A 25,528-nucleotide genomic window follows, 5' to 3' on the forward strand; every position below is an offset into this window, starting at 1 on the left:
GAACTTTTCTTCAGCTTTCCATGATTGAGAAATTTGCTTTATTTGGAATTCAAAGTGCTACTGACTAACCATTTTCACCAACACTTTGTCTCTTCATACTTTTATACTCTCTCCCTCTCTCTCTCTCTCTCTTTTTGAACTCTTTTTTCAGTCAACTAGTTAATTGGTACTGATAAATTTGAAGTGTAATCATAAGAAAAATGTATATATATTCTAAAGCTGAAAATGAAAAAGAGTTGTAACACACTAACTCTAATGTTGGATGAGAAAAGAATAATGGGAGAGATTTCATTCCATCACTAAAAAGGGTATAGTTACAAGAAAAATAATAATTCCATGCACTTACATGTTGGAACCTTGAAATCACAAGAACAATAATGTTTCAATGGCATATATGTATACAAAAACTATCTAGAGCTTTATCAACAGCAGCAGAAAACTTCACCATTTTAGCACCAGAAGATCTGCTAGAGCTCTTTGTGAAATCACACTCGTCTCTTTCGCTTGCTCAATTGGCTGTTTCTTGTTTGACAGTCATCCTAATTTTGGAATCCTTTGAAAGCCTTTTTCTTAACAATCAAACAGCTTTTGGAATGTTTAAAAGACATGTAATCCAAAGCTTGATTTGATGGATAGCCACAGCTGAAGAACAGTAGTAGAGTTCTCTCTATAACCACCAAAACTAAAGCTTGGAGTTGGAAAAAGACTTGGTACTGTTTTTTTCATGGTGGGACTCTACTCTTTCTTAGACACAAAAACCAGGAGATATGGTTGAGATGATTTTTTTTTTTTTAAAAAAAATAAAACATAGTTTCAACTTCAAGTGCTTCTCCAGCTAAAAAGCTTGTACTCTTTAGCTACTAACGAGGTTGCTTGACCCACACACTGATACGGCTTGCCTTGCCATCCATTCCATTTGGCTGGTGCAAACTAAGCTTTTCATAGCTTGTGAAACGACACCATTTTAGCCGAAAAATTTCAGGTCAAATCCCTCTTTGGATCCTTCTTGGCAAACTTTTCTTTAATCATGCTCTAACAACTTATTCCAACAACCAACCAACTCAAGGTGGTCTCTCCAGTGCTGCACCGATGTTTTTGTCGAACGCTTCTGTCATCCATAAAGATAATTTCAAAATTATTCATCTTCAAACACACAAGAACTTTTACTCAATTAGTTTCTAACATTACTGAAACATCTATTCAAACAAGTCTCGACGATATCGTAACAAAAAAAGAGAGCATAATTTCATAGTCTAGATGAAACTTAGGAGCAAGAAAAGAACCAAATACCCTGTAAATAGACTGAAAAGTGCTTCCTCTGATTGATTCTTCTTCATATGATGAGCACAAAGTAAAAACTAACATGGTTAACTTCATAAAATTGTTTTAACATATAAGATGAAGCCAAAGAGAACAGCAAATGCTTTTAACTTGATATATATTTGGTTACAAACCACTTCAGTAACAGTAAATATTTGGTTATAAATGAGGCAAGTATAGTGTGAAATGAAAATTCATCAGAAATGTTTATATAGACACTACTACAAGCAACGAGTTTATTATCTTTGTTAAGGTGTTCACCAAATTATGGTCTGATATAACTCAACAAAAAGAAAAAAGAGGTGAGTGAACAAAAAGATTGTATGTTGAAACAAAGGAGACATTTAAAAACCTTCCCCTTTATAAAATATTATTTAGAAATTGAGGTACAAAATTTTACAACATATCCTGGTCTACTTCTATTTATGCAGCATCCTCTATCTTCACAAACAAGATTTTCTTTTCTTTTTTTCCTTTTTTTTTTCTGCAAACCCAAAACTCTGAAAATCAGGCTAAGGTGAAAATGGGGGGCAGTTGCTCAAATCCATAGAGACTCAATCTCCTAGCAATGAATCTATTTTCTTCTTCTTCTTCTTCTTCCATCTTTACTGCCCCCCAAAATGTCGAGAGTAAGTAAACAAGGTAACTTAACAAAAAATAGCAGAGGAAAGAATTCAATAAATCCTACAAATTTAAAAATTTCTACTTCAAGGAGTGAAAAAATTAAATAAATTGAAATGTCACACTGAGGATGTATCAACAAGAACCTCATTTAGTACATCATCCTCACCGTTTGCTAAGGCCAATAGCTCTGCATCCTTATCTTCATCACTTGAGAAATCTCTCCTCTCAAGCTTAGAATGAGCTGCAATGAATATTAACTTCTGTGCCTTCTCCATACCAACCCTTGAATGTCCATGAGCAGACACCCATCTCAACAATGACCAATTGCATTTGAATCCACATGAAGTAGAATGAAGGAAGATGAGCCTAACTGCAACTTTTCCAAGTGACTTGAATTCAGTTAGATAAGTTTCCCACACAAGCCTACTACTCTGCGGATTAGCAGCCCTCATCTTGCCGGTTACCGGGTCTCTCTCTTTCATTTGTACTGCACGAGCATACACAGGATCGAGCCCTTCTGTTCTCCATTTCATGAGCTCCATCAAAGCAATATGAGCCTCCTCCCTTGATACAAGCCGGGTTATGAGCTTGTCCACATCTTTCTCCTGATCAGTTGTCAAACATTTGAATGGAGGTAGGTATTTACCACTAGTATCTCTAATCAAGTAAAGAGGATCAAGTATATATGCTGCAGCCCAAGCTGGATGATAATTCTTCTTGAACCGTTTTTCGATAATCTTCTCCACAGGCCCTTCACTAATGTGAAACTTGGAACACCAGTCTTTCACTTTTGCTCTAAGTTCATCCCAAAGAGGAAGACATTGCCCTACTAGTGGTCTTTCCACCTCTATCTCTTGAGCCATGTCTTTGATCAATTTAACCAATGAATGTACAGCTTCAACTTCATTCCAAAACCCCACTTCCCCAATCATCTCAGAAACCTCTCTGGCAACAGGTTCTTCCATAGAAGCTAACTTAAAAGCTTCATCAAGCAGAACCAACTGTAGTGCTCTAGCTGAATTGAGTATATCCTCAAGCATTGTATATATAGGTTCAAAAAAGTTGATACCTTCATACTCTGGCAGTGGTAGTCTTATTAAACCAGTGTAACCATATTCCTGCATTTGAAATTTATGAAAGCTATTTCTAACCTGGGACTTGTTATTGACAAAAGTTGCAAGCTTGAGACAATTCTCTCTGACTGTCCTGAACAATGGCAGTGCCTTGGCAAAGTCCTTAACCAAACTATTGAACCCCTGGAATTGACAAGAAAGATTGACCATCCAGTGATTCTGATTCTCTAAGCTTCTCAGTGCTTTGGCCTTAAACCTGTCTGCTACTATTCCTACACACTGTTGAACAACATTCCCACAAATGCCTGTGACTGTCTCCCACAAAACCTCCTCAGCATACTTTGATGGCACAGACCCACTAACGAAAACTGCCTTGCGGTACAAACTAGTCCCATTAGGAAGATTCACAGTTAAATTTACTAAATTGTCTTCACCAAAAACTCCATAGTTATTATTAGGCTTCCAACCATCTGAGGCAACTTGGAAAAACATGGCGTCTCTAATTCTGGCCTCTGACTCACTCTTAGCTTCCTCAAACCTGGCATCCAATCTAGACCCGGTAAACTCTCTCCTTGAAATCGCGGGCAAACCCACTTGGTTAAGGAAAGCTCTAAACTTTGGGTGCTCAAGACTGGTGAAAGAGACAGACCCACATGACTCGTAGACCCAATCAGCCAAATAATCAAGTGCACACTCAATCTGGGCCTTGCTCAGAGCTGGTCCAGGTGACGTTTTAGGACTCTTTAGCTTCTTAACACTATCTTCTAACATAGCAAGAGCTCCCAAATCATCTTTACCACCGGACAACATCAAATGCTGCTGCTGTTGAGGTAGTAAAGATCCGGTTATGGCCGTGACCACCGTCGTGGCCCCCGAAGCTGAAGGCGAGTACGTTAACTCGGTACAGTACCGATGAGATGGATCCACCACTGCAAGTGGCGAGACATGGTACGACGAAGCAGACCCTCCTCCACCGACTGAGGAAGAGCTTCGTTTACGGTGGTTATGGTGGTGCGGTGGCGCAGTGGTGGAGGAAGGTGAGACCATGGTGGCTGAAGAAGGTGAAACGGAGGAAATGGGTTTCGCAACTGAGTTGAAATTGGGACAAGTCCCTCGCTTTAGATGCTCGGAGGCAGTCCGAGATGGGTTGGAAGCTGAGAAAACGGCGTCGCATAACGAACAACGGAGCTTCACCGCTTTTGGCATACCGGTATCGGTGTTCTGAACCAGCATGGGCTCCAGGTGAGCCCAATACCAAGCGCCTTTACCCTTTATGGCTTTCGTACGAACCATGACCAGTCCTTCGTAACGCTTATGTACGGCTTTGGCAGCGGCGTCGTCAGCCGAAGCTGCTACTGAGGAAGAGTCCATAGCAGCTGAAGCTGTGCCAGTGTTGGTGGTAGTAGCCGCCATTGGAGGGGAGAACCCAACTGATTAAAAAAAAAGAACTCTATGTTATTTGAAGAGAATTCTGGGCTTTTAAGAAAAATCCCACGTCATCGTCTTCGTCGTCTTCGTCATCATCAACGGTGGTGGTGGAGGCGGTAGTGCCACTAAGAAACCGAACAGAGAAATTGGGTAGTCGACGACGGCGTTTTGGTTGCATTTAGACTATAAAGACCGACACCGATGGTGGCCGGAACTTAAAAACCCGGCGAGCTCCCATGCCGGAGTCCGGCCGATCTAAAGAGACTCTTTTTTTTTCTGTATTGGGTTTATGGCTGTTATTTGCTTCGAACACTGATGGGTTCACTTCAGTTCAGTCTTTTTAGAGAGAGAGAGAGGGGAAGAGAGAAGGCAGAAGAGCGGAGGAGGAGCTGATGAAGAAGAAGGAGAAGAGGAGAGAGAGAGAAAGAAGAATGTGTATTTTGCAGGAGAGAACACGCGCTAGAACGCGCCACCGGAATGCGCGTGGGGAACAGGCAGTGACCACGTCTAAGGTAACTGGCGACGCTTGAAGTAATAATATGGGAGACCCACGGACGAAAGCAGTTCCTGACATTGGTCATCACCTTCTCTTGATTGGAGCGTGAGTTGCACGTGCCTTTCGAGTGCTTCAGATTTGGGCTGCTCCCAAGTCCCAATTTCATGTTTGTTTGCTTTTTATTTTATTTTTTATAAAATAAATTATTTTTAATTTCTTTTTGGTGTTGTTGGGGTCTTGTTTGTGGGTCTTGTAGGGAAGTGTTTTTTCTTGTCTTCTTCCTCCTTTTTTTAAATTAAAAAAATATATAATAATTATTTTAAAAAAAAAAAACTTTCTTTTTCTTTACCCAAATATACAAAAGAAACATTATATTTTTTTTTAAAGAGAAAAGAATGTGTTATTTATTTTTTTAAATATGTAATTTGGGGTTTTTTTAAAAAAAAATAGAGAATTTGGAGACATAAAAGGGCAACCTAGGAATTTAATGAATTCCAACTAGTTATATGTGGGGTAGTGTTGACCAAGACAAGCAAGAGAATTGGGCTTGAAAAAGTTCACCAACTGCCAATTGCATATCTATTATTCATTTATATTTTACTTTTTTTTTTTAAAATTATACTCTAAAATGAAAGGTTTTGCATGCATAGAATAGGTTATCTTTATTTATTTATTTATTTTTTATATCTCCTCACCCAATTCATTCTAAATTTATGTATCATTTGCTTTTGTTGCTCTCTATGTATTATATGTGCTTTTTTTATTTATTACAAATTTCATGGTTAAGGTTAGAATAGAGATTATGGCTTTTTATTTTTATTTTTATGTTATGTCAAAATGAAAAGGATTTGAGATGTCTTGTTCTAAACCTCTTATCAATTATCAAGGTCACATCTTGTCACCAAAAACTTAATCTTCTTAAACAACTTGCAAATTAATCTTAATCCCAAGTTAATAAAGATACTTTAAGATAACCCTTACAATATTAAGGACTTGCTTTCCTATGTCATTTGCTAAACCATGACTAAAAATTTAGTCTTTAATCGCAATTATTATTTTAAGGGAGACAAAACCCTTAAAACTACTTACTCTTTCATTTAATTTTTTTAATAACAAAACTCAGATATGTGGAGAACATTACAATAACATTTATTCATTTAATTTTTTTGTTGAATATTTATTATATTTTTAGGGTGTAATAGGTCTTCAATTGGTGTTTTCATTTAGTATAGTTTTATTTTATTTTTTAAAAAAAATTACCCTTTTTCTCTACTATTTTACAAATTCTATAGTTGTCTTTATCAAACATTTATGTATTGCTAAAAATGTGTACAAAAATGTAGAGGCACCTTATGGTACTAATTTTTCAAAGAAACGGAATAAATATTATGGTACTAAGGTTGAATTTATCATTATTCATAGGAGTTTCCAATGGCTAATTAGATTTTTTTTTTTTTTTTGAGAGAGAGAGAGAGAAAGGAGCCAAATAAATTGAAGAAGCAGTTAGTATATATTTTTTAAATAAATAAATAAATTTTTCAAAAAAATGCCAAATAAAGTAGGAGTTGGTTCAAGAATTGAGTGAATCTCCCCTAAGTAACCAAAACATTTAATAAAATAATATTATCAACTAAAAGACAATTAAAGTTGTCAATATTCAATAAACATGTCATAATAGTCAATGTCCCATTCAGTCAATTACCACATGTTCCAACTGGAATCCACCTACTGATTCAAGCAAACTACTTAATCCATAAATTTGGATTCCATTCCTTGCCTTTGTTTTTTTTTTTTTTAAATCTTACAATTAAGTTGCTATAATAGATTATATTTGGTGTGATTTGATGAAATGCCTTGTTCCGTAGAAAAAGGAGTAAAAAAATAGTTGTATATCCACTTATTATAAGAAACCCTATACATATGTATATATGACACTAAATATAGAATTAAAAATAATCTAGTTTATCAATTAAAACATAGGGAAATGGCTCATAAATTAGTCATTTTCAGAACTTTTGTTTTCTCACTAGAAATTTCATTTTCCATGCAAACCCTTTCTTCAAGGTCCTTGTCCCATTACCATTATTCTAATCTCTTTCTATGACTAATGAAGATTTATTTAATTAATTTTTTCACTATCATTTAGATATATTTTTCTCTCTTGGTTAATTGAGGTTTTCTATTAGTTAGTTGGAATTGACTTTCAAGAGTACTTTTAAATATTAATAGAGCCTCATATCATGTCTACAATTATTATATGGATCTTGGCAAAAGCATAGTATCTTCTCCTTTTAATGTGTGTCTCTCTAATATTATAAATTATATATATTAAAAAGATGCAAGATAATGAACTGTGTTATATCCTTAAAAAAAATTAGGAAACATTCCATTTTTTCAAATTTTCTTTAACTAAACTAATTACTAAAAATGAAACATGTGTTATTAAGGGATTGGTTAGTGTTACCGAGTTTTTCAGAAACTATAAATATATTGAAAAATAAGAGCTAGAAAGAAAGACTAAGAAATAAATAAGATTACAGATTTTACGTGGTTGTAGCGTTAATAAGTCTTAGTCCACGAGTCACTAGTATTAGCCTTTAGAGAGTTTTGACAATTGAGGTTTTCTGCAAGTTCAGCAGCGTTTAACTTACAAGAGAAAATCTGGGATCCCCGCTACAGTGCACGAATAACCCTATTTATAGGCAATCATGTGACTTGGATCGGACTAATCCAGTGTAATGCCTCAAATTTCCTAATAAGGTTTAAGACCTTGATTAGGAGGCCGGGAGGGCCATAAATGATTTATTATGATATTTAATGATTATATGCATGTTTACGTGAATTATATTATTATATGACAGTGAATGCATGCATATGGGCTCATATTTATAATGCAAGGGTGTTTTGGTAAATTGGTCATTGTGGGCGTACTTGTTTATTTTGGGTGCGTGATTGTGAGTAATTAATATAGCCACATTATAAGGTGGATTGGCTCGAGCTATCGACATGAGACGATCATGAGGTGTAAGTGTTCGGTCTAGTCATAACGGGTTTAAGTTCGGGGCTCGGGGTGAGTCCCGGGGTGAATTTAATGATTAGAGCATTACCGAGAATTAAAGGGTAATGAGATATGATTTATTGGTATTTGAGAATATTGAGAATAGCGGGAATTGGAAAGCGTTAATTATAATTAACGAGTAGGGCGAGAAAGGATGGTTTTACCCTCGGAAGACTTTAGAGGGGTTTATTTGGCTTAGGGGTATTTTGGTCTTTTGGCCCTAAGGATATATATGACATAAAGGGCTGTAGAAAACAGAGTAAAAACAGAGCCATCCTCATCCTCTCTTCCTTCCTCTCCCGTGCAAGATTTTCCCTTCTCTTTTCTTTGAATTTTGAGAGCCCAAATCAAGAAGTTAAGCTTGGAAATCAAAGGTGGCAGCTAGGAGACTTGTTTCAACCATTAAAGGGGATTCAAAACAGGTTTCAAGGTGAGCTTTAGACTTTGGTTTTAGGTGTTGCTCTGTTTTCAAGTTTTGGTTTTCAGTTTTAGATACTTGTGAGAAGTTTGGATTCAAAGGGGTTTTGAAGGATTATAGGATTGGGTTTTGATGAGGGGAGGTTATGGGTGTTGTCTAGGGGTTTAATTGTATGTTAGGAAGAGGTTTTATGAAGGTTTGAGGGGCTGGTTCTAAGGGAAAACGCAGGGGCAATTCTGAGTTCGCATGCTGGTTTTAGGCTGAACTGGGCTCGGTGCCGCGGCCCAAGCGTGTCTGGCAGATGGGGCTTGGGGGCGTGCCGCGGCACAGCTTTTGGGGGCCGCGGCCCTTGAGGCCAAATTTTCTAAAAAGTGGTTTTTAGCTTAGGGATTCTTACCATAGGCCTCGGGGTTGGACCTGGTACCCGGTTGGGTAGTATTTGAGGTCTCGGGGGCTGGGATTTGGTTTGGGAACCCTCAGTTATCATTTTTATTAATGATACCTTATATTTGGTTATGACTAGGTGACTGCTAATGGACTAGAAGTTGATCGTTCTCAAGGGTCGTTCTTTTAATCGTTCTAGCTCGACATTGAGGTAAGAAAACTGCACCCTGTGTATATGAGACATGCATGGTTATTATGATGCATGTTGGTTGATTAATGAGTACGTCATGCGTGGTTATTATTGATGAATGTCGGTTGATTATTATGTATGACATGCATGGCTATTCTTGATGCATGTTGGTTGGTTATTAAACGTGACATGCATGGCTGTTATTGATGCATATTAGATTGCTGGATTTATTGCATATGATGCATGAGAAACATGTGTTTGGGACATGCTTTATATACTGAGTATGACATTGTTCAGAGCTTGAGCCTCTGTGTTTATGCATGGCCCTGATAGCACTACTACCTATTTGGTAAGCATGCTAAATGCCTCGTTTATGGATGTGGAACATGTGATATGTGATTAGTGGCATGTCTTACTAGTGAAAGACACTGACTAGTCAGGGACTGACTCTAGAGTCGAGAATTATGCATTGAATGACTCTATGGCGTTAATGCCAGACCGACCCTAAGGTCGAAGAACTTATAAGCGCTTGCCTGGTCTACGACCAGATGACTATAGCCAAGGTATATGACCCCGGTGACCGTTTGTCACATGGCTAAGGGACGTTGTCCATAGTTTCGACTCTAGGGTCGTGAGGAAGGTTATGTTGGTGACTAATCACCTTGCACCTGTCCTAATCAAACTTAAGAAAGAATCACTTATCGTTTAAGCCCTGGTGACCCTATCGTCACATGGCTAGAAGGAGCGATGCTCATTATTGTGACTTTTGGCTATTGTCACCTATTTGCATGGACTGATAGTCCTGAATGGTTATTATGATCGTTGTTGATATTATATCATGCTTTATTGTGTTTTCTTGCTGGGCTTCGGCTCACGGGTGCTACGTGGTGCAGGTAAAGGCAAGAGGAAGCTGGACCATCCTTGAGTTGGAGAGTTTAGGTGATGATGTGTACATATGCAGCTGCTCGTCCGCCACGGCCGAGGTTTAAAGTGGAACTAGGGTTGAACCCTGTTTTGCCGCTTAGAACGGCCTGTTGTGAATATTTTCTGTAATAAACTCTGAAATTATATTTTCGGGATCCCAATGTATAAATTAAACGTTCTAGTGAAACGTTACATCTTAACCAAAGTTTTTAATCCCTAAACCGCTAATCATACTTAGTTCACGATTTTGGCCAAATGACTCGGTTAGCGAGTTTAGCAGTGTTTACAAGGCACACCGTAACGGTCCCTGGAGTGTGGGGCGTTACATCTAGGTTCAATAAGGATATAATTATAAATGCTCGCTAACAGAGCCATAATACAAGAATGTAACGTGTAACAAGAATTTAGGCTCATTGGGCTTAGGCGTGATAGAGCCCTACAGCTGCCCTTTGTACATTAGGACGGACTGATCCGCGTGGGCTACCAAGGGAAATCTAGGGACAGGATCTATAAGAGTAATGGCAGTACCGTTTCTTGGGAATAGTGTACGTTTCGTACGTACCTCATTCAGCAGGTTAGTTAGGGAGACCAACTGCTGGATTTCTCGGGGGCACGTCAACTGTAGGAAATATTGGGCTTGTTCTACCCTGATAAGTGGTCCGAGATCATTTACCGATGTCTAGGTTCTTTTACCAAGCCCCGGGTTCATTTACCATGGCGGACATCTTGATGGCAGGTTGGAGCATTGGCAATGGATCTGGAGACCTTACCTGGATCCCACTCGATGGGATCTGTCTCCTAGAATGGATCGTCCGCCACCATGTTTTACATCCCAGAGGATATAGATTGGGTGTGACCGGGAAGGTGACTCGGGCCTGCATCTCAATTGCAACCCCTTTATTATGCTTGTGCTACTCACCAACTATTGGGCTCGGCATGGTTCGAGCCGACAAGGTTTGTTTGTTCATCGTTCACTAGGCCTTAGTTGGGTCCAGGCCTCTCCTGAGAACCCATGGAACCCATTTGGTCATGCCACATGTCAAAGGTGGAAAATATGGATAACATTTACCCCCTAAGTCTTCATCCGTGTTCGCGTGATGGAGACTTGCGTTCTTCCTCCCGGATCAATCACCTGTATCCTAGTTCGTTTACCTACGTCCCGGTTCATTAACCAGGACCGGGTTCATTTACTTAGGGGCCAACTGGTCAATCCTCGTCCTTTCGACTCCTTACTGTCCTAGACACATGTCTCCAAATAGATGGTACGTCTGTACCACTCGCGCCCAAAAAATCTGGGGAAAATCTTTTGATGACCGAGGTGACTGATGGATGTCAGTGCATTTCCCGAAGCATCCCATTCATATGAAAAGGTGCCTTGAGCACTCGAGAGGTTTTTTAATGCTTATGCATTATCCGGGGCCATCAGATGAGGATTGTCTTGGGATTTTCAATGTGGATCGTTGGATAAGGGAGGCATGAATCGTTAATTGAAGAATCCACAATTTAGCACTTAATTGGGTTATTTAATGCCTCTACGTCGTTTGGGACCATCGGATGAGGATTGCCCTGGGATTCACATTGCGGGTCGTTGGATTGAATAAGAACTTTTCTTCCTATAAATACCTCAGTAGGCTCCTGTGACGCCCCACGTCACTATAGCTGCTTTCTGGAATGACGACTGGCCCTACAAACCAACACAAGTCTTTTCAGCGTGCTTTGTCCTCGCTCACATGCTTCCTAGGAAAACTTCCCAGGAGGTCACCCATCCCTAGATTACCCCAGGTCAAGCATGCTTAACTTTGGAGTTCTCAAGTGATGGGCTACCGAAAAGAAGATGCATCTTGTTGATATAGGTAGTACCCATCAATCCATTTAAGCCATCTTCAACTGTGTAGTCCCATACCTACACAGTCTTAGAATCATCACACTTTACCTTTCCCAGGCGGTGTGGGATTGCACAGCTTACCCGGTCTTTCCCCTTACGGATCACGGGATTCTGACTGTCACAGCTCCCTTCCATACTCTTACTGATCCCAAATTCTCAAACTAGAGAGTAGAGAGCTAAAACCCCGAATGCCCGAAGTTACCAACGAACTTTCTCGATGATTAGTCCATCTTCGTGCCCACCTGTTTCTGACGAAGTCCTATTTCACTCGTTAAGAAGACAAATTTGTTCTGGCCGATCCGTCTGGGAGCGTCGACGAACTGTTGTATCGCCTCCTCAGGCTCAAAGCCGAACTTCTGCCGGCGTTGTCGCCTGTATCTCAACAAATTCCAGATCCACTACCCCATAATAAGTTTTTTGGTCGTTTCTTTATTTCTTCTTGTCATTTTTGTTGTCATGTTGTTTCCGCGACCATATATCCGTTAGGGTCGCAACCACCGTGTAGGATGACTCTAGGTAGTGGTAGTGATAGAGATGAACAGTAAGGAACTTTCTAGGTGATACTCCACTGTGGATAACTTGATTGATGGAGTGGGCTTGATTGCTCTAAATCATTGAACCTAGACGTCTCAAAACTGTTTGGGTGAATTAGCTTATTAGCAAATACCCTTGGCCTTTAGCTCCCAACTTATGTTCCTAGGATCTTAATTTGTCTCGGATCTGGGTCCGAAGGGGACCTCTCAAAGCATTATTTTGGAGAATCCCCGTACCTTAACAAGTTTTCTTCATTTTTGGTGCTAACTGCTTGGTTTTCGCTTTTCTTGTCGTCTCCAGGTCTTCGATCATGGGTCGTGGCGTCACCCTCTACACGAAAGATATAATGAATGCGGGCCCTATCGTTCTGGAAGGGCATAAACTTCCTACTGGCAAAACGTGGGAAATGGACATGGAAGTGAATGAGTTCCGGAACTATCGGATGTTGAACGTGCTGGAAAAGCCCTTGGGGTAGAGTTGACTCCAAGGCTCTTCTACAACAGGCTGGCCTAGAAAGAAGAGAAGGCTCACATTGGAGTGGGCATATTTGGGGCTTCGAGCGTAGGCTATCCTAGCCGAAACTTGTACGCAGCACAACTACGGGTTAGTTGGGTTGGGCGGGTTCGACCAGAAATGCTATGCTTACCCCCTTCAAAAGGAAATGCGGGCAGGGTTAAGCTCGGCAGAGGGTTCAAGAATAGGGTAGCTGCCCTTAAGATTCAGATAAGAAAAAAGTTCCAAAGTTATATGATTCCAGAAGATGATCTAGAATTGGGTCAATTACGTTTATTAGAAGTTGACAATAGAGTATATCAGTGTGGGAGCCACTCTCCCGCTCCACGACTACTTCATGCAGTTCTTCAAGTTTGTGGGGATCATGTCTTTCCAGCTTTTTCCCTGGGCATACAAGTTGCTTATGGGATGGCGTATATTTTGCACCTCGAAGGAGATCGCAGCACCCACCCCCACAGAGGTGTTGTACTATTATCGGTTGGAGCCGCAGCTGAACTCCAAAGACAAGACGCAGGATAGATTTTATAAGTTGAAGAGTCGCGGCGTCAGTTCGGCTCAATATAGTTCCTGGAAACATCCCCCGAATGTCAGACACTACTTGTAGCGACCCAAATTTGTTAATAAGGCTTGGAGCCTTGATTAGCGTGCTTGGAGGGCAATAATTGTTATACTGTGTTAATATATGTGAATTTAAATGATTATGTGATTAGAATGCATGTTTAGGTGAAATAAATATGCATGTGGGCCCCGTTTGATTGTTAGGGGCAATTTGGTAATTTTAGCCCACTGAGGGCATAAATGTAATATATATGGGAAATTTATGATATAACTGTGATGCACGTTCCAAGACGGTCCTAGGGAGCTAATTAGTTTAAAAGTCACAACGAGATTAAATACCTGGCTTGGGAGGAGCCTTGGGGTATTTTGGGAATTTTATAAATTGGGTTTGTGGACTTTGATTAATGATTAATGGTATGTTGGTAGCTTGAGTAACCATTTGTAACCATTAAGGATAGCTATTCTAGGTGAGAAAATGATATATTTGTAAGGGATGGGAAATGTCTAAGATGCCCTTGAGGTTTAGCTAGGAAGAGGCTTAGATGAAAGGGTAAATGGGTCTTTTGGCAAGGATTTAGATAATCTCAGCTGAGAAGAGAAGTCATTCACGTTTTACACTTAGATGCTCCTGTTCTTGCTAGAAGTTGGAGGAGAACCTAGAGGGAAAGGAGGAAAAAGGAAGGGAGCTGGAATTGTGAAACTTAGGAGGAGAATTAAGTTGGTTTGAGGTAACTAAAACCAAGTACATGCCAAGATTTATTCAGATGTAAGAATTTATCTCTGTTTTGTTTAAGTTCCTAAGCTTGATTTTTAGAGTGTGAGCATGAAAATTGAAAGTTGGTTTGTGTGGGAATTCAGTTTGAGAAACAAGAGGACTTAGCTTGAAGCTGGAATTGAAGGAAGCTTAAGGTCGAATTCTCCACTTGAGGTAAGAATTCTATGCAATTTTGAGGTTTGTTTCTGGTGTGGTTTAAGGATTTTGAAGCATGGTTTAAGTTTTAGAAGCCTTGGTTTAAGTTTCTGGTTTACTGGTTTAAACTTCTGAAATTTGAAACGAAAGTGTGAATTATGGGTGTGACTATGTGTTTGCGCTTGTTGTTGGTGTTTATAGGTTGCTAGATGGTTCATTTGAGGTTTTGGGTTGATTTTGGGGTTTAGGTATGCATTGGGGTTGAATTGGGAGTGTTTTGGCTCGGGGAAAATGCAAGGGAAAACCTAGAATTCAGGGTTCGCGTAGAGGCACCGTGGCCCTGTTCTTTGGTGCTGCGACGCAAGGTAGCATCAGGCATCAGAAGCCCTTCTGGGCGCCGCAGCCCTCAATGGGTAGTGCCGCGGCACTAGGCTATTTTTAAGCAGGGGAAATTTTCCATTTTAGGGCTTTTACTCAGGGGGCTTAGGGGATGTTTCCGCTACTTTGTTTTGGGAAATTGGAGGTCCCGAGTGTATGGGATTGGTCCCGGGAAATGGTTTTGGATTGGTTAGTATTAAAGAATGTTTGAAATGTGTTGTGACTGGGTTTTCGGAGAGGCTCGGGTTAGAGGTCCGTGCTCGTGACACAGGTAAGAAAACTACTGTTTCCCGTAGAGCATGAGTTGCAGGGCTCGGCCCTATATGACTGTGTTGTGGGGTTTGACCCTTTGATTGAGTTTATGTATGCTTAGCTTTATCATATGTGAATGTGTTGATTGTACAGCATGAGCCGTGAACGGTGAAGACCGATAACGGCAATGGGCCGAGAATGGCGATAGGCACGTGGAGTGCAAGGCCGTGTGCGGCAAGGGGCCAGGGCCGGAAGCAGCGTTTAGCACGCAGAGTGCGAGTTGCTAGGATAGATCCTAAAGGATACTTGGGATATCCTCATAGTATAGACCGCGAATCCAGGGCATGGTAAGGCGCCTGGGACGGCGTGGCCGTATGTGTTTAGCCAGTTGATGGCCTGTTTAACTGATAAGTGTTTGATATGCATATGTTGTCTGTTTGTGAGTTTTCTTGCTGGGCTTCGGCTCACGGGTGCTCTGTGGTGCAGGTAAGGGCATGGAGAAAGTCAACTAATCATGAGTATGGCGAGCGTGAGGCGGTGTGTACATGTTTGGTCAGCCTGACTGCCACAGTTAGGGGCATTTTTGGGAGATGAATGTATAAACTGGATTTTGTCGTTTAGTCGACTGTGATTACATTTTGAGTTGTAAATATTTCTAAACTGCACTTTGGGATCCCAAATCTTAAACATTTTACGGTTTTTCAGTAAATGGAATTATTTTCAAAGTTTATGTCTCTGTTTATGTTTTGGTTTCACATTTATCTTTAAACCTCGATTAGCGAGTTAGATGGACATTTTAAACTCACTTAGTAATGGCTCTAAGGTAGTAGGGCATTACAATACTGGTTCATGACATCTGGGTTCCTTCTAGAGAAGAACCCTACCCTGGTGTTGGACTTTAAACGTGTGGGTAAGTTATCTTTCGTCTAGCCCTTCGTTTTATTTATTGGAAATTCACGTTCCTATGAACAGGTCTGTATGCTCAAACCCAGCTTACCAAGTCAATCATGGACCGTATATTTTTTTACGCCACCCTCAGTATTGAGGAGCTGGATGTGGGAGGGTTCGTGACCACAAAGAACCTTCGATTGGTCAGGCTGATTGTTGGCCACCAATCGATAGATGTCCCTAGCTTCTGGGGACTGCAGTGTGAGAAGGATCCTGCTCTGAGAGACGAGTTGGCTCTCATTCATATCGAAGCGATGGAGGTCGCGGTCAAGGAAGACACAGAGAAACTAAAAAATGAGCAGGCGCGCCGTGTGGAGCGGGCCGGATCTGAAGAGCTGGATGCCCTTCTCGAGGGGAGGCAACCCAAAATTGGAGCTCACAGGGCTGACATTTCGGGGCAAGGTAAATTGCCTCTAATTTTAACTTATGCCCCCATATTGAGGGTTCTGTTAGGAGTAGGCAACAGTACCAACATTGTTTGATCGGGACTATCAGCAACGTGGGGCTTCCTTTCCCCATTGTCGTGGACACACTGACCCTCGTCCATGGATAAGGGTCTGTCCCGGAGGACTTAGACTTGCATGTTTCCTTTATATTTGTCTGTCACCCCCATTCCTTTACGTTACTAATCCATTTTTTTATTCCTATCTCAGGTGACCCGGACATGTCTAATCTCGTGGCCAAAATGAAGGAAATGATCGAGGTCAAGGCTGCTGCGGCCAAGGCCTCAGCAAAGAAAACTGCCAAGGGCCCGGCCAAGAAGAAAAACATTTAACTAATACTCGGGGACTCATAACCGAACCTGGGGGCTTCCAAGGGAGTTCAAGCTGCAGCCTTGATCCCGGTGGCACTAATTGAGCAGCTTCCGTCTCAATCTTCTCATCTTCAGGTTATTAACTTGGAGCATGAGCCTTTGGAAGTAGGTGGGACGAATAAAAGGAAGACAGACTCTGTCATCGCAGAGTCTGCGAAACGAGCCAAGAAGGCTAAGACAAAGGATTTCACCCTGGCCAAGGAACATTCCTCTGGCGAAAGTCTTATTGTTAGGCCAGAGCTCTCGAGGCTCCTGAGCTTCCCATCAATCCGGCCCTTCCTGGAGAAGAGGACTCAATCATCTCGGAGGAGAGGGTGAAGAGGGTGTCTCGTGCCTGGGACGACCGGAGGCCTTCAATGCTCTGTAGCTGATCATGGATCGGCTAGCAACCGAGATTAGGTTTCGGCCTAAGTTAGGGAAAGACACGACCCCGCTTACTGCAGACTTACTGGCCTAGGTGGGAACTACCATGTCTACCCTTCAGCTCAAACGATACACCACCTTGGCTAGCAAAGACGCGCTCTTTGTCTCCCAGGACATCCTTCATCAGGCCACTGTGGTAATCCACAAGCCCGTCTTGTTTCTTTATTATCATTAATTTTTGTGTTGTTTCTAACTATACTATGTTCCAGGATGCCTTGTTGGTTCACAGGAACGCGGAGCTGGTGCCGAGATGGCAATGAAGTTGGAGAGGCCCAGATTGAGCTGGAGAGGGTTGTCAACCAACGAGAAGCTACCAAGGAGGCTGCCTGGATTCAGGTTCAGCATGAGGAAGCTCTGTCCAGGAGAGATGTTTAAGACAAGAAGTTGGTGGATAATCTAGAGGTGGAGTTATCCCGTGCCCGCAGCTTGGAGGCTTTGACCAATGCACTCTTCGAGGCGTTCAATGCCCAACTTCACCAAGATCGGGAAAAGGTGGTATCTCTCAGAGCGAGGAGGCTTGCAAGGAGAAGGAGCAGGCTGACGAATTGTTGGCGACCACTTTTGATGAGGTCATTTACATGGTCTGGCTCCAAGATAAGGATATAAATCTCCTCCTCTATCCGGATCCGGCTGCGAAGAGGACTGAATTTGAGGCTAAGGAAAAAGAGGGCGCGACGTTTCTTGTTGGGGATCAGCAAGATGAAAACGCTCCAGACGAGAACAAAGCCCAGGCCAAAGCCTTTGTACTTTTATTTGGGTCTTCCTCTTTCTTTTTCTTTTTTTTTTTATGTAAACATATATTTTTTTATGGGCGCAGATGCCTTAGGTAGAAATTAGTTGATTAACTTATCTCGAACTCGAGGATCAGGTTCCAACGGTCTGGACCGTTTACAATACTAAATTTAATCAATTTAAACCTAAGATTCTAGTTGCAACCATCCTAGACCATTATAGGGAAACCATGAATAGAGATTTGGTTATCCTGGACCATGTTAGGTCTGAACTAATCTTTTGAGAGTTGGGTTTTGAACCCTCCGGACCATATGGATTCGGGTTAGTACTAGGCTTTGAGCCTTGCATCCTTTTTTGGGAGTTGGGTTTTAGACCCCCAGTCTACACAAATCTGGATTAGGACTAAGCTCTGAGCTTTGCATCCTTTTTGTTTTTAATCATGGACTTGTATAGATGGTCCTCCTACCCCCCAAATGACCAAAGAGTGTATTCTTAGGTCACTTGTTCATATAAAAATTAAAGACGGACATGAACTTTTTCTTCTCTTAAAACATTCCTTATGGTGTTTTATTCACACCATTTTCATTAGATAAGACATGGCCATGGGGCGTACATTGCTTGAAAGTAAATGTTAGACAGAGAATAGTTAAATCCTCCTGACTATTGATAGTACCAGCAGATGTGTTCTTGCGTTCCAGGCTTGTGGAACCTCTGTTCCGTATAATCGCTTTAAGCGATATGTTCTTGGACATACTTCGTTTTGGATCTCATAGGGTCCTTCCCAGTTTGGTCCTAGAACCCCCACTCTGGGATCTTGAGATGCAGGGAAGACTCTTCTTAGGACTAAATCGCCAGTTCTAAACCTTTGGCTCTTAACATTCGAGTTAAAGTGCCTTGCGATCTTTCCCTGATACATCTTCAGCTGCACTTATGATTTTTCCTGGATCTTTTCGATGAGGTCTAGGGATTCCTGGAGCAGGGCATGATTTTGGGCAAGATCATATGTGTCTCGTCCGTGGGATGGGACCGTAGTTTTCTACTGGGATGATTGCTTCGCATCCATAAACCATTGAGTAGGGAGTACGTCCGGTTGAGGTTCTTTCTGTGGTCCGATAGGCCCATAGGACGCGGGGCAACTCTTCCGGCCACTTGCTCTTGCAAGCTTGTAGTTTTTTCTTTAATGTCCCCTCCAAAATTTTGTTCACGACCTCTGTTTTCCCGTTTGCTTAAGGCCTTACGACTGCGAAGAAGCTTTCGATGATTCCATGTCTTTCATAGAAGTCGGTGAAATGGATGTTATCAAATTGCTTCCCGTTGTCGCACACGATTTTGTGAGGGAGGTCGTATCGGAACACAATATTGTTGATGACGAAGTCCAGAGCCTTTTTGGAGGTGACGGTTGTAGAGTCCAAGAACTTTACTTAGCTAGTTAGATAGTAATATTATAGTATGTATAGTATTATCTTTGTAACTGTGGATTTTTGGTTCAGACCGCGAATTATTTGGACACTCATAGTAGTACTTATAGATTTTCTAAGTTTAACCTATAGTTTAAGAATATTAATTTTAACCTAAGGAATGATTATATGATTGATATTAAGGATAATATTTATTATACTATAAGGTTGAGATAAGGACCAATAGGATTTTAAGCACATGTTATGTATGGATGATTAAGGATTAAGTATTTTGAGGATTTAATTTAATAAGGGTAAAAGTTTGAATGCTATAAGGTTAGTCAGCAGCTTTGAATACATTGAGGGCTTAGTTAAGGTTGTTTACTCCATTCAAACTTAGCTAAAAATGTGTAATTTCGTGTTTAATTTATCAGCGTGTGCCGATATATCGCAGCTATAGGGGGCGATATATCGCAGCACGTAGATACGGAAAACACGAGACGATGCACGACAGCCTCGGGCATACTGGCCCAGGCGATATATCGCCTCCTTCAGTATATTTCAAAAGTTTTTTAATTCTTTTTCCTTTCAGCCATTCAACCTCTTGATAAGTCCAGCATCTTTTTGAAGGAGTCTTCAGCCTTTGCTGAACGATTATTCAAATTATTTTCACCTAAAAAGCTATTATTTTTATTCAAGTAAAATTAAGATCCTTTCATTCCTAAACTTTATAAATAGGACCTAGTACCCAGCCATTATTCACCTTTTGCTCTAAGTTCAGAGGCTGCAAGTGCTAAGTGAGTGTGAGAGTGTAAACACCTGGGTTGGGGAATCATAAGCTTGATCATCATAAGCTTATCAAACACTTTGGGAAGTAAGGTTCTATAGTATTTCGGTTCGAGGTTTAGATTGGTCTACAAGTCTTCAAGGTATTTCCACACTCTAGTTCATTGGTTTTATGTTATTTTCTTTCTCATAGTCTTCTACTCAGTCTTCTAACCTCATTCTTATTTTGGTCAGGAAATCTAAGAACTTGCTCATAAGTTTTTGGTAAGTATATTTCTCAAAGGTTTAGTCATTCCATTCCTTCCATTCTTTTCATTACTTTTTCTTCAATCTACTCACCCTGTTATATATGGTTTTAGGAGTGTTCCAAAAGTCCCAACGCTGTCCTCTTATCCCGGTAACTTTGGTAAGGAAAATAGGATAGAAATGCATATGTTATATGTTCTATATGTTATCTTATGTTTCTTATGTTATGACAAGTGTTATGATATGTATGTTTGTAGGCTTGGGCATATGACCCATATGACTAACAAGACCCCAAATAGATTATGGGCATATGACCTACTTAGCTAGTAGGACCCCACTAATCTCATGGGCATATGACTTGTTTAGTCTATGGGACCCCAAGTAATAATGGCCATTATAGTATGTGTATGTAATAAGTGTTATGTTATGTCTGTACATTTCTTATGAAATTTATGTTTATGACTATGTGTTAGATTTTCCTTGCTGGGCATTAGGCTCATTCCTTTTTGTTTTATGTGCAGGAAAATAGCTTTAGAGGCGGTAAGATTCATGGACGCTTAGAGAATGTGTATCGGTGATGAACAGATTCAAGGAGTCGAGAGTACGATTTCGAGGATGTAGTCATTTGTTTATGGTCTTTATATGTATTTTCCGCACTTACTATGTAATCCCTTTATTTTATAAATCATGATATGTTTTGTTTTTCAAACAATGGGATCCCATACCCTTCTTGATATTTTTGTAAGTAACTCTTATTTTTACAAGTTACCTAATAAAATTATGGTATTTTCGCAATGTAAGCTTTATTAAGGATTTGTATGTATAACTTCATTAATGGTCCAAAAGTCTAGAGTAGTTGGGTCATTACAATGGTGCTCATTGGTTCCGCTTCGACCCACTTGGTGTAATAGTCGACGACTACAATGGCATATATTACTCTGCCCTTCTTAGTCAGGAGGGATCCTACTAAATCAATTCCCTAAACTGCAAAATGCCAGGGACTGGTCATCAGGGTTATCTCCGTGGGAGGGTCTCGCGGGATCTCCGCGTACCTTTGCATTGTTTGCATTTGCGAACGTAATCTACACAGTCCTTCTTCATTGTTGGCTAGAAATATTGTAACGCCTTGGTTACCCCAAGACCGTAACGGTGAACGTTGAACCATGAATTTAACTCGCTAACTGAGTTCTTTGGTTAAAATGTGCTTCTAGGTGTTATTAATAGGTTAAGGTGGAAAACCAATCAAAAGGAAAGAATATAATTTATTTGAAACATAAAACTGTTCATGGACCCATAAAAACGTTTACAAGTTGTTTACAATGCAAAATGGTCATTATAGTTTGAAATTTACAACTCGCCGATCTAAGCGGCAAAAATAGGGTAAACCCCTTCGTTCCCCTGAGAACTCCTTGGCCGTGGTGGTCAAGCAACCGCATATGTACACATCACCACCTAAGCTCTCCACTCAAGGATGGGTGAGCTTTTCTTTCCCTTTACCTACACCACATAGCACCCATGAGCCAAAGCCCAACAAGAAAACACAATATTGTATGATTATAATATCAACAATGATCATAATAATCATTCGAGACTTTCAGTCCAAAATAGAGGAGTGACAGTTATAAAAGTCACTAAGATTGGCTCCGTTCCCATTAGCCATGTGACGATAGGGTCACCTGGGCTTTACAAATAAGTGATCATTTCACTAGCTTATCCAGATAGGTATTTGATGACACATCCACTATCATAACCTACCGAGTGACCATAGAGTCACAACCATAGGATTCTGCTCCCTAGCCATGTGACAAACAGTCACCTAAGCCTTTGGCCCTGGCTCTAAGTAACTAGTCTTAGACTAGTTAAGCACTTATAATTTTCATCGACCTTAGGGTCGGTCCAACATTAATGCTCCTAGAGACATTCAACGCTGATATCGATTAGATCTAATCTTTTATCGGCTCTGCGTACATGACGCTTCTGTCGTTCCTTACTCTTAGGTCAGTAATACGTGACCAGTGCTGATTCTGAATAGTCAGTGCCATACACAAGTAAGCAAGATTTGTTAAGCATTTAATATGCAATCAATGTCCATATTTAACAATCAACATGCCTCAACAATAACCATGCATGTCAAATATAGGGTGCAGTTTTCTTACCTCTGGTTCGAGCGAGAATTAGTATAAGAACGACCCTTGAGAACGATCAACCTTTTGGTTTCTTGATAGTCACTTGGTCATAACCAAATATGGGATTCCATCAATTAAATGAATAACAAATGTTCCTAAACCAAAACCTAGCCTCCGAGACATCGAATCCTACTAAACTGGGTAGTAGAATCGATCCTGAGGCCTAAGGCATGAATCCCCAAGCCAAAAACCAACTTTTGGCCAAAATGCCACTAAGGGTTGCGACCCTCCCTGACCATGTCGTGGCCCTTCAGCACCTTCCTCCCACTTCCTCAAGCTTGGGCCGCGAGGGCCGCGGCGCTCTAGAACAGAGTCGCGGCCCCACATGGAACTCAGCCAAAATCCATGTTTTCCTCCCTTCAAACTCAATCTAAAACCTCATTAGAACTCCCCCAACACCACCAAGCAAAGCCCCCAATTGCTACCACAACTTACCCACCATACAAGCATCAAAACCCAAGTAAATTTCCTCCAAAAACTTCCATTAATTCTCAACTTAACACCTTAAATTTCACAACTGAAAACCATAAGAAAAACAGAGTTTAACTAAGGTTTCATGGATGAATTCTTACCTCAAACTGGATTTAAGTCCTTTTCAATGATTGAACTAAAGTCCTAAGCTCCAAACTTTGATTCCCTAGCTTAGTTTGTAGAGTCCAAGAACTTTACTTAGCTAAGATAGATAGTAGTATGATAGTATTTATAGCATTATCTTTGTTACTATGGATTTTTGGTTCAGACCGGGAATTATTTGGACACTCATAGTAGTACTTATAGATTTTCTAAGTTTAACCTATAGTTTAAGAATATTAAGTATAACCTAAGGTTTGATAATATGACTGATAATTAAGGGTTATATTTATTATATTATAAGGTTTAGACATCAACCAATAGGATTTTAAGCACATGTTATGAATGGTAATTAAGGATTAAGTATTTTGGAGGATTAAATTAAATAAGGGTAAAGTTTGAATGTTATAGGGTCAGTCAGCAGCTTTGAATACGTTGAGGGCTTAGTCAAGGCTGTTTACTCCATTCAAACTTAGCTAAAAATGTGTAATTTCATGTTTAAATATTCAGCGAGTGCCGATATATCGCAGCTATAGGGGGCGATATGTCGCAGCACGTAGATACGGAAAACACGAAACGATGCACGGTCGCCTCGGGCATACTGGCCCAGGCGATATATCGCCTACAGGGGGCGATATATCGCCTCCTTCAGCATATGTTCAATTGTTTTTGAATTATTTTCCTTTCAGCCATTCAAACTTCTTCATAAGTCCAGCATCTTTTGAACGAGTATTCAGCCTCTGCTGAACGATTATTCAAATGATTTTCACCTAAAAAGCCATTATTTTTATTCAAGTAAAATCGAGATCTTTTCATCTCCAAACTCTATAAATAGGACCTAGTACCCAGCCATTATTCACCATTTACTCTAAGTTCAGAAGCTGCTAGTGTTAAGTGAGTGTGAGAGTGTAAACACCTGGTTTGGGGAAAAACTATAAGCTTAAACATCATAAGCTTATCAAACACTTTGGGAAGAGAGTTCTATAGTATTTCGGTGGAGGTTAGATTGATCTTGCAAATCTTTGAGGTAACCAAAACTCTAGTTCCTTTCTGTATTATGTTTCCTTTCTCTTAGTCTTCTACTCAATTTCCTAACCTCATTCTTATTTTGGTTAGGGAATCCAAGTTCTTAAGCACTTAAGTTGTGGTAAGCATATTTCTTTTAATGGTTTAGTCTTCCTATTCTCTTTCATTTCATCTCCTTTCTTTAGACTCACTCTTGTTCATTATGGTTTTAGGAGTGTTCCAAAAAGTCCCAACTCAGTCCATTTTATCCCGGTAACTTTGGTAAGGAAAATAGGCTAGAATCTATATGTTTATGTTTATGTTATCTTATGTGTTATGTTATGATATGTTATGAATGTGTTATGAATTTGTTATGCATGTGTTTGTTGTAGGCTTGGGCTTATGCCCTATTTGACTAACAAGACCCCAAAAAGATTGTGGGCATATGCCTATTTAGCTGGTAGGACCCCACTAATCTCATGGGCATAAGCTTGTTTAGTCTATGGGACCCCAAGTAATAATGGCCATTATAAGAAGTGAATTATGTGTTATGATATGTCTTTACGTTATTATGAAATTATGTTTATGTTTATGACTATGTGTTAGATTTTTCCTTGCTGGGCATTAGGCTCATTCCTTTCTGTTTATGTGCAGGAAATAAGCTTTAGAGGCGGAAAGATTCGTGACGCTTAGAGGATGTGTATCGATGGTGAATGGAGTCAAGGGGCCGAGCGTTATTCGATTCGAGGATGTAGTCTTGTTTATGTTTTTATGGTTTTAAATGTATTTTCCGCATTTTCTATGTAACTCTTTTTAGTTTTTAGGTTATTTTTGTTTTAAAGACAATGGGTACCCATATCCTACTTATTTTATGAAAGTAAACTTTGTTTCTACAAGTTTCTGATAAATTATGGTATTTTCGCAAAAATGTAAGTTTTATGTATAGTTTCGTTAATGGTCCAAAAAGTCTAGAGTAGTGGGTCATTACATAGTTCTTCAAATTGAGATAACAAACTCCAAAGGAGAAAAGAGGAAGATGACACACGCGAGGAAGGAAACTTGCTCTGTTTTTGCTTCAGTTCATTCTACAGCCTACTACTAGAATCTCATATACCCTTGACGAAAGACCATATTGCCCCTAGGTTAAATAAAACCCTCTAAAGGCTAATAAGGGCAAAAATTACATTTATCCTCTAAACCCGCTAATCATTCTTAACGTTCTCCAATTCCCGTTATTCCCAATATTCTCAAATACCAATAATTCATAACCCATTACCCTTTAATTCCCGATAACGCTCTAATCACCAAAACACCCCGAGACTCACCCCGAGTCCCGAGCTTAAGCCTATTATGACCAAACCGATAGTTTATATTCAAAGATCGTCTCATGCTGTATAGCTCAAAAAAATCCACATTATAATGTGGCCTCAACAGTTAATCACAAACATGCACCAAAATATACAAATATGCCCTCAA

General features: G+C 40.2%; 1 protein-coding gene across 4 annotated transcripts; it reads right to left on the reverse strand.

The window, feature by feature from the left end:
* Positions 1-258: 258 nt before the first annotated feature.
* LOC133778266 (uncharacterized) lies at positions 259-4,858 on the reverse strand. Of its 4 annotated transcripts, XM_062218140.1 has the most exons (3): positions 2,111-4,858; positions 1,291-1,331; positions 259-1,108 (listed from the first exon to the last, which is right to left on the reverse strand). In XM_062218140.1, the coding sequence occupies exons 1-3, from the start codon at positions 4,428-4,430 to the stop codon at positions 1,022-1,024; spliced, it is 2,448 nt and encodes an 815-aa protein (XP_062074124.1). In that variant the 5' UTR covers positions 4,431-4,858; the 3' UTR covers positions 259-1,021. The 4 variants fall into 4 exon arrangements, with proteins under 4 accessions (XP_062074124.1, XP_062074126.1, XP_062074127.1 ...); XM_062218142.1 differs by lacking the exon at positions 1,291-1,331; XM_062218143.1 differs by lacking the exons at positions 259-1,108; positions 1,291-1,331 and adding an exon at positions 1,640-1,923.
* Between the last annotated feature and the right edge of the window lie 20,670 nt (positions 4,859-25,528).

This window comes from Humulus lupulus, chromosome 5 (genome assembly GCF_963169125.1).
Source record: "Humulus lupulus chromosome 5, drHumLupu1.1, whole genome shotgun sequence".
In the NCBI taxonomy this organism is placed as follows: Eukaryota; Viridiplantae; Streptophyta; class Magnoliopsida; order Rosales; family Cannabaceae; genus Humulus; species Humulus lupulus.

Bases quoted from the DNA above. Each gene is read 5' to 3' on its own strand.
- LOC133778266 (XM_062218140.1), bottom strand. From the start codon at position 4,430: ATGGCGGCTACTACCACCAACACTGGCACAGCTTCAGCTGCTATGGAC. The intron at 1,332-2,110 runs GTGAGGATGATG...CATCATATGAAG, and splicing joins GCTATTGGCCTTAGCAAACG to AAGAATCAATCAGAGGAAGC. The intron at 1,109-1,290 runs GTATTTGGTTCT...TATGGATGACAG, and splicing joins CTTTTCAGTCTATTTACAGG to AAGCGTTCGACAAAAACATC.